Here is a 9,890-nt window from a genome sequence, read left to right on the forward strand (position 1 = left end):
TCTGTCTTCACTCGCTTCCTCTAATTGATTTCCAAAGTCACCTTGCAGTCTCCTATCTCTTTCAGATTTTTTTTTAATTGTGTGCACCTTCCTCCACTGTTTTATATGTGTGTTACCCTGTGTTTATTCATCTGCTCTGTTGTGCAAAATCAAGTATTTGTACTTCTGTATTCTTCTCAATTCTCCCTTCGTGCTTGAATTTTAGTGCACTAGAAAAACCTTGGTGCGGTTTGCAGCAGCAAAAATGGTGTCATCAAAACTATGTGACTAAGTTTCCACTTGTGTTTTGCAAAATGTGCAACTTGTATAACGATTCACATGAAGAATCTTCTAATTCCCACAGTGTTAGCTTGTTTCCCATCACTTTTGGTTTGTATTAGGGAACTGAAAGTTCCTCAGAAAAAAAAATATTTTTGTTTCTTTTCACATCGCCCAGCTATTACTGTGATAAGTTTAGTTCCCCTAAAGTTATTAAGAGAAGAAATTGAAACTAATGACGCATTCACAGTATTGCTGGCCTGTTCTGCAGAGCTGACCATCTCAGGAATATCTGGCATTCTAACAAATGATGGAGGAAATTTATATGAATACTGAGTATGACAAATTTGACAATGCAAAAAACTGCACAGGTAAGAAACAGAGTAGACATATTTTTATCATCAGTCATAACTATTTTCCACTTCATTAGTGTTTGTTTCTCTTTTCAGGTCCAAGGAACTATAAGAGGAGTTTCCACTCAGGTGTGATTCCCTGTTTGGGCCTGCTGAGTTTTTTCCTGCTAATCGGACTCATCACCCTTGGTGTTTACTGTGAGTCTGATTCTAACACTCATGAGCCCACATATGAACAGAATAAAATGTCTTGAACTTTGTATTTTGGATGGTTTCAGACCATGCTGAATGAACTGTGACACACACACACTCATACTCTCCCATAGAGTACACTATCATAAATATCAGTTTAAGAACATTTTTCATTGCCTACAGGCAAATTTGAAATACTTTAGTTTTGGTCTAAAAACTATAAAAATTTATGCACAAGCTTTTTTCTGTGTCTCAAAAACATGCATCTCCAATTATTTTAGTTCATGATTCAGCTGCAGATGTCTCAGCTGTGAGTAGTAAACTTTCTTCCATGACTGAGGAGAGAGACCTTCTTAAGGCAAGTCTGTCCACTACCGGAAACAAACTTTCCTCCATGACTGAAGAGAGAGACCTTCTTAAGGCAAATCTGTCCAGTACCGGAAACAAGCTTTCCTCCATGACTGAAGAGAGAGACCTTCTTAAGGCAAATCTGTCCAGTACCGGAAACAAGCTTTCCTCCATGACTGAGGAGAGAGACCTTCTGCAGGCCAACCTTGCTGAAAAGGCAAATGAGTTGGAACGGCTTCAGAGTTTGTCAAAGCAGAGTGAGTATGTGTATTTCCTGTTGAAATTACTTGTGTGTGTTTGTAAAAGTTAATAATGAAAAACAAGGATTCACTTTCCAGGTATTGTGAAAAGTCCTTGTCTCTTTGTGCCTTAATGAATAGAATTTTTGAATTTTTATATTTAAATCTAAAATTTTGAGGATAAAGTTGAAATTCTGATGAATGAAGTTTAAATACTATTTCAATAATAAGGATGAAATGCCAAAATAACCTATCGTTTTTGTCAGGGAGTTTTTAATGTTTTATTTGATTATGCTTCAAATGTTATGTTATACTTATGTTCACATATTTCACCAGACACAGTTTTCTGTTGAAACAGGAAGCTGACCCTGTGACTCTGTGACATTTACCGCAAGAGATGAGTACAGAAATACACATCCGCAGAAGTTGACTTGCATTATCTTATTCTTAGAAATTGACTTGTAGCACACACACTTTATGACACACACACACACACACACACAGCTTACACACAGACAGCATCAGGACCTGCGTAACAGGAAATGTGATTATATTTGCATATTGACGATGTAACCTATAAAAGTAAACGAATACTGCAGTTCGGTGTGTCTCTCTGTCTGAGATTCACCCGTGCCGCACATTATCAATCTCAAGTGTCTCAGTGTTGTTTACTCACCTGACTGTTTGTTAACTGTAAATCTCTGACAGTTTTCAGTCAAACTGTTACTGCCTCTTCCTTACGGTGGGTCATGCTGGAAAGTCTCGTTGCCTCGCCACTGTTAATGCAGACCTCAGAACAGTTAAGGCATTGTTCATAACACAGATTCACAACAAAGACACTCAGATAATCAAAACTTTTTTTTCTTTTCAACATTAATTTAAGACGAATATCAAATAGTTTTCTACTTTTATCAAAATCGTACTGACTTTGGAAAGAGTACTACACAAAAAGAAAAGACATCTAGTTTAAAATCAAAACAACTACTAGCTAAGTATTTGAACAACTAGAAAAAGCACCTGCTATCACAACTAGAGATTTACAAGGTAAAACACAAACGCTATGGAGAGAGGGAACCGGGATGTCAGGTCAGGATGGAGATATCATAATCCCCACACTCCGAGACTGACACTCCAAGCCCCAAGAACAACTGGTGCATTCAAGGTGTGGAATATGAGAGCACCTGAAGGAGAAGAGTGTGTATGTGGTTTGTGGCCCAGCTGCAGGGGAGGGGTGAAGCAATGTGTTTATGGCGTGGTGTCAGATCAGTGCAGGTCATGATGATGGTCTCCATCATCTAATCATGCCTTCCCTACTTGAGTAGGTCGGCGGGACCTGACAAGAGAACTGTGAGGTGTGTGCCGATCTGAAGCTGGAAATCCATGCAGACGAAAGGAACAAGAAAAACACTGCAAATAAACATTTGAAAACTTGCAATGCTATGTGCGTCAGGTCCTTTTGTGTTACAAGAAGATCAGGGCTATGGTGGAAACCTGGACCCTCAGTGCCTCAGTGGCTGATTACCATTAGTATGTGAAGTACTCTCCAAAAGTCTATTTGAAGATGTGAATTTAGCATTATGCATAATGCCTACTGTAACCATCACTGAAACCACAGAGAGTTAGACAGACAGAAGTTAGCCCACTATGAGAACAGCTGAAAGGAGTGATGAAGAGAGGGGTTCCTAAGAAGTACAACTAGGTGTCCATACCTGACTAAAAACTGCGTGCCAAGCAAAGACTCACAGTCTTAGCTAACTGTTAGGAAAAAAAGCAGTAACTCAATACGGCAAGACCAGGCTGACCAACCTTTGCATCTCTTGGATTAACTGCAAGAAAGCCAATAAACTCAATGCCTCACAAATGGATCTTATAATGCCCAGAACCACCAGGACCCTAAGAGCCTTCATCAGGAATTCAGTGGAGATGTGGAGAACAACACTACAGGCCAACTTCAAGCAAACTGTACAAGTCATCATCAAGTGCGAGATTTACCAAAGAGATGCTGTGACTCCACTGCTATTCTGCATAAGCCTATGTAGTCGGAAGGTAACAAAGAGAGGGAAGGTAGTTAGAAATGAGGGGATTGCACTACCAGAAGTCAGTGCTGCAGACATTGTGGACCGCTACAAGTACCTGAGAATCCCACAGGAAAATGGGAAACACGAAGAGGCCTCTTGGAAAACCGCAACCAAATAACTGCAGAGAGTAAGGCTTGTCCTGAGGAGTCAGCTGAACAGGAAGAACAAGATATAAGCAATCAAGCCTATGCCCTGCTGGTTGTCAGATACCCTTCTGGGATAATAAACTGGCCACAGGAGGAGATGCAAATGGAGAGTCCTCTTTATACACAGGGTTCAGTGCTAGGACCAATTCTGTTTACATTATACAAGCTTTCCTTAGGCAGTATCATTAGAAAGCATAGCATGCATTTTCATGGCTATGCATATGACACCTGACTTTATCTATCCATGAAGCCAGATAACACACATCAATTAGTTAACCTGCAGGGATGTCTTAAAGACATAAAGACCTGGATAAACTCTAATTTTTCTCCGTCTATATTGAGATAAAACTGAGGTTATTGTCCTTGGCCCTAAAAAGATTAGAAATACGATAGCTAACCAAATGCTTACTCTGGATGGCATTATTTTTGTCTCCAGTAACACTGTGGGGAACCTTGGAGTGATTTTTGACCTGGATATGTCCTTCAATCCACATATTAAATAAATATGTAGGACTGCTTTTTTTCAAATGTGAGGCTGAAAAATATGTGAAAAGTGTGGTGTGTAACACTGGTAACTTAGATCTGTCACATCCTTCATCAAAATGAGCACACAAACAATTTGGTTCTAGTGCTTTCACAATTTTATTTTATGACACAATTTGTTTTATCTTGATTCTCCAGCAGGACATGTGATGTTTAGTTGATCTAACTGACAAAATATGTTAATATAAAACTAATTTATATTAACATAATAAGTAATAGGTACTGTTAATAACTATTAAAACTACTGTTTGATGTTTCTTGTTTGATGTTTCTTCCAGAAAAAACGTGTCCCACAGGATGGAGCATATTCAGTGGTAGTTGTTATTTCCTCTCTGTAAGATCTGGTAACTGGGGTGAAGCTAGACAGGACTGTAGAGGCAAAGGGGCAGATCTGGTGGTGATGAAGAACTCTGAAGAACATATATATATATATATATATATATATATATATATATATATATATATAGATATATATATATATATATATATACTACCAGTCAAACGTTTTAGAACACACATTTTTTCTAGTTGTTTATTAAAAATTATGCTATTTAATGTCTCATTGTAGTCTTAAATGAAAGCATAGCACAAATAAGCAATTGAGTGAAAAAAGAAATCACAGAATCAAAATGTATTCTAAACTCTAGACTCATCGAAGTAGCCTCATTTGGCAGATACAACAGTTGAACACACCCATGTAGGGCTGTACGATATGACCAAAATCTCATATCCCGATATAAGACATTTATCATCCAACGATATAAATCACAAAAATGTAACATTTTCTGTAAATTCTGTGAAGCTCGGGCAACCCGACTTGGGTGAAGTGTTTTCAGCTGGACTGACTGTTGCAAAAGTTGAAACGGCCGCAATTTTCTTTGTATTTATTACACAACGTGCTGCTGGCAAGAGCCTGTTCTAAGGTTTATTTTTTTAGCACCTGACGGCTCTTTTTAGCTTCTCATCTGTAAACACTCTGCATACTATTTCATGTGATTCATTTTGAAAAATCTCAATAGGATCTTCAGCTTTATTGTGAAAGGTTTATGTGGAAAACAAACAAGCAGACGGCAGAGCCACGTGACGGTTTTACCCATGTTGTTGCTAACTACAACGCATAAAAACAGTCGGTTCTCCGTCCGTAGTGTGGTTAATTTAAATATAAGTGAAAGAGAGAACTTTAAGAAACCATCAAAATGATAAAATATTGCCGTTAACAGTTTATTTTGCAACACCACAAAACAAGCGATAGCATAATTTGAAACAATAGACGTTTTCATATTGCCATCCGATCCACATCGTTATATCAAACAGGCACTTGTAGGTGCTTTGCTTTCACTCTTCTGTCCAGTTCATCCCCAACCAGCTTTATGGAGTTTAAGTCTGCAGACTGTGCTGGCCACTCCATGTTTTTAAGTTTACCATCATGTTATTTTTTATTGAGGTAGTTCTGGGATAGCTTGGACTCATGTTTTGGATCGTTATCTTGCTTTAGGATGAACCCCTGACCAACTAGGTGCATACCAGAGGGTATTGCATGGCACTGCAGAATGCTGCAGTATCCGTTTTGGTTCAGGGTGCCTCTCAATCTGTACTTTTCTGTGAATGTACATATGACTTATTGAAACCTCAAGTCTGCTTAGATAAATATTTTATGCAGTCAGCCAGCTAACGACGGAACAATCAGAAACGTGATGTGTGGAGGCAGAAAAAGACAACAGAATGTAAAAAAGCAGAAGATGAATGTGATGTACACACTGGTTCTCCACCTTGATGTGACATGTGTTAGTTTTCAGGTTCCTGTTAGCTCATTGCACTGAAGGAAAAAATATTTACCTGATTGTGAGAAATGTGTCAAAGAAATTGAGAATTTTCTTCAAAAAAACAGCACACCCTAAATTCTGTTTAAAAAATAAACAAATTTTTTTTTTGCATGTTAAACAGAACTTTCTCGCTACAATCATCAACGATAACACTTGGATTGGTTTGACTGACTATGGAATGGAGGGACTGTGGAAATGGGTAGATGGAACTCCACTCACTCTGGCGTAAGTCTTTACTGTGGTTCAGTTTATTACTTTTACTGAATTTCTAGCAGATGTTTTCTCATGAACATAGAGCTTACATGTCAGTAGGTCTGTGAAGGTTCTCAGTCATCCAGGTCATCAGCATGTGCCCAAAAGAAGTCAGTACAATCCATCTTTAAAGTTCTGCTCTTATTTTGGCTCATCCTACTGACATGTAGTCTAAGGAAATTGGAAAGAAAAGTGTCTGGACTTCTTTGAGTTGCTTGAAGACATTTCACCTCTTATCCGAGAAGCTTCTTCAGTTCTAAGGTCAAATGGTGGAGAGTCCCAGATTTAAACCCAGTTGGAGTTTCCCCCCAAAGAGGGACAAAAGGACCTCCTGATGATCCTCTACCTAATCACATGAGCCAAGGTATGGAAATGGGTGTGGGTCACAATCAGCCAGGGTTTCGGGTGAGCTCATAGTGAAACCTGGCCCCACCCTATCATGTGATTTCCTGAGGTCAGATGGCCCAGGATGTGAGCGGGCGTTGAGGCGTCTGGGAAGAATCTCAAAACTGGATTATAGATGGCAGACAGTTGGTGTCGTAAACCCCCGCCTCTGTTCAAAGATGGTCGCTCACAGTGGACATAGATGCTTCTTTCACTCCTCTTTCAAACCATCTGTCCTCTCTGTCCAAAATGTGAACATTGGCATCCTCAAAAGTGTGACCTTTGACCTTTAGATGCAGATGGACTGCTGAGTCTTGTCCTGTGGAGGTGGCTCTTCTGTGTTGTGCCATGCGCTTGTGAAGTAGCTGTTTGGTCTCTCCAATGTAGTCCCCCAAAGCGCTTTACATATCCAGTCATCCACCCATTCACACACACATTCACACACTGGTGATGGCAAATCTGGGACTCTCCACCATTTGACCTTAGAACTGAAGAAGCTTCTCGGATGAGAGGTGAAACGTCTTCAAGCAACTCAAAGAAGTCCAGACACTTTTCTTTCCAATTTCCTTAGACTACATGTCAGTAGGATGAGCCAAAATAAGAGCAGAACTTTAAAGATGGATTGTACTGACTTCTTTTAGGCACATGCTGACAGAAGAACTCAGTTATAATGTTTTAAATATTTCATGACATCTATCCATTTTCTCCTCTATTAAGATAGCACACATCTTTGGACTGTGGGAGGAAGTGACAGAGAACTCACATAGGCAGAGAAAATGCAAACTGCACACAGAGAGGACTCTGGTAGCCAATAGATTTAAACCTAGGCAACAGTGCTAACCACCACATTAATACACTGCATTATTTTTATCTGGAATAGTGTGTTTGACTTTGCTGTACTCTGTGTAGGCTTATTTCTTCCATAACTATGTCCTAAGAAAAGCATTTGTTCACCTCAATTTTTCCTACAGCTAAAGAGCTGTAGAGTCAGGAGTGTCATATTTAATTTTTTATCCTCATTAAACACCTTTATTGTTAATTGTCCTATCAGGAACTGGGCAAAAAATGAACCCAATAATGGAGGCTCACGGCATGGTGAAGAAGACTGTGTGCATATAAGAGCTGCAGACCAGAGGACTTGGAATGATATTTCATGTACAGCTTCTATGAAATGGATCTGTAAAAAAATACCATAACACCATTTTACATCGAGACCATATATTTTTACATGCTTTGAAATTTTAGCTATGATTGTTATTCTATTCTGAATTTCATTTTAATGATGAATTCTATTCTCACTATAAATAAGTGCAACTTTTTAAATCTGCAATATTACATTAACGGAAAAATTAGCCAATGTTTGTATTTCTTGTTACAACATTTAATCAGCAGCCAGTTTTTAATTCAGAGAATCAAACACAGTCGTTTATTAGTAAACACACAAAGATTGTAGTTTCTAAAGTGCTGGGGGGTGGGGGGGGGGGGGGAGCCTGCAGACTACTTTACTTCAGTTACTTCAGTTTACTTCACTGGTGTCTGTCAAAAAGGCAACAATTTCAACAGAGAATATAAAAGAGTATGAGAGAATATATTTTAAAATAATGCTGACAAACTATTGCTTTGCTTTTAAACGGAAAATCTTTAAATCTGAAGTTGTTTGTTTTGGTTTTGTTTGTTTATTTTTGGTATAACATTGTCCACAATCTAGCGCCTCTTGAACAGTTTGAAATGACAAGCGCTTCCACTAGAGGGTGCTGTTGTGTTAAATGTTAGTGAACACCATTTGGAAGAATGTTGTTGTTGTTTTTTTTACTCTGTTATTTCTGATCATTTTTATGCACTTTTCATATGAGCAACATCATTCTCAAGTCTCTACTGTCAAAAAAGTTAAGGCTTTTCACATGACATAACACAGACTCACTTGTGCAAGAGATGATAAAATAATGAAAACCATCTCAATCATATGTCAGGATATAAAGTGAGTCAGCAGTCAATTTGACTCTGTGTTTAAAGAATTAAAACATTTCACCATCGTTTTAAGACTTAGACACAAATGCTTTTATAATTTAACCAAAACATTACTGACTGGTAAGCATACTGCAAAAAAAAAAAAATGTAGGTCTAATGTAGAGCAAAAAAAAAAAATCAGACACAAAAATGTAATGTGCATTTATTTTTCATTTACAGTTTTTGCCCGTTGCCTGAACACATTTTGCAAAACTTTGCTCATTGTGCCAAAACCCTAAACACAAGTAAACATGACACAACACTGGGAAATATACCATTCACATCTGCACCAAATTGAAACTCTACTCTCAAAACCTAAACTCTGCTATCAAAACCTAACATTCCTTTGTCAAAATGTAACTCTGTTGACAAAATGACACATACTTGCATCATATGCAAACACTTACAGAGCAGGGGGAACACACTAGTCTACTTTATATAAAGCACTGCAGTCTTTGATTTCCATTGTTCATTCAGAAGGCATATTGGTACATATTCAGCTCGAAGTCCTTTGACCCTGTCACTGTTCCTCTCAAATGGGACTCTGTAGAGCTGCTTCATGGTGATGCTGTGTTTTCCCAAGATGCGTCTGATGGTGGTGATGCTCACATGGTTTATGTTGTTGAACACTTGCCTGTCTGCAAGTATTTGCTTTCGTAGCTGGTGGAGACGGATGGCATTGTCTGCCCTCACTAGGTCCACAACGGCAAGTTCCTGCCGTTGTGTGAACAGGCGTTGGCGTCCTCCCCCAGAAGGTCTTCGAGTCATTCTAGAGAAATACAACCACATATTGTCATCGGTTTGCTTATTTTTCTTACAGTACTTTACTGTATATACTGTGTCATCCACTGTACAACACTGTACTTCAATATAAGTAATCATGGTATGTTTCACAGAAACTACCACTTTGGCTGCAAAAGGAGCATTAGCACCCTGCAGTACGCTGTACACTTGATATGGTAACTGTAGAACAGTACTATAAAACCATCTGAGTGGAGTAGAAGGCAGTGAGATGAAGACAGACCTGTTTTCTAGTTGGAATTTTCTTATTACAGATGCCACTGTGAAGCGGCTTAGATGTGGGTGGACTCTCTGCCCAGCTTCCCTCATAGTCAGGCCGTGGTTGATGACATGGTCCACCAAAGTTGCTCTTATATCATCAGAAATATGGGTCCGTGCATGGCCTCTTTGACCTCCTCCTCCTCTTCCTCTTGCTCTCCCTCCATCCATGCTTGCAAAGTTCTTGAAATGGCTAAACTGAGGGCTT

The 9,890-nt window shown here is 38.9% G+C and overlaps 1 protein-coding gene across 1 annotated transcript; it reads left to right on the forward strand.

Moving 5' to 3' along the window:
* Positions 1-543: 543 nt before the first annotated feature.
* LOC146556136 (uncharacterized) lies at positions 544-8,048 on the forward strand. Its single transcript, XM_085249437.1, has 6 exons — positions 544-629; positions 708-809; positions 1,085-1,408; positions 4,436-4,576; positions 6,100-6,205; positions 7,668-8,048. The coding sequence occupies exons 1-6, from the start codon at positions 566-568 to the stop codon at positions 7,810-7,812; spliced, it is 882 nt and encodes a 293-aa protein (XP_085105563.1). The 5' UTR covers positions 544-565; the 3' UTR covers positions 7,813-8,048.
* Positions 8,049-9,890: the final 1,842 nt, after the last annotated feature.

This window comes from Mchenga conophoros, linkage group LG16, assembly GCF_057382185.1.
Source record: "Mchenga conophoros isolate Kocher_MC1m ecotype Shallow Benthic linkage group LG16, M_conophoros_male_GT1.1, whole genome shotgun sequence".
In the NCBI taxonomy this organism is placed as follows: Eukaryota; Metazoa; Chordata; class Actinopteri; order Cichliformes; family Cichlidae; genus Mchenga; species Mchenga conophoros.

What these genes read in the sequence shown, in the direction of transcription:
- LOC146556136 (XM_085249437.1), top strand. Translation starts at nt 566, where the DNA reads ATGATGGAGGAAATTTATATGAATACTGAGTATGACAAATTTGACAAT. An exon ending in CAATGCAAAAAACTGCACAG is followed by an intron (nt 630 to 707) that starts GTAAGAAACAGA and finishes TTCTCTTTTCAG; the next exon opens with GTCCAAGGAACTATAAGAGG. An exon ending in CATCACCCTTGGTGTTTACT is followed by an intron (nt 810 to 1,084) that starts GTGAGTCTGATT and finishes CAATTATTTTAG; the next exon opens with TTCATGATTCAGCTGCAGAT.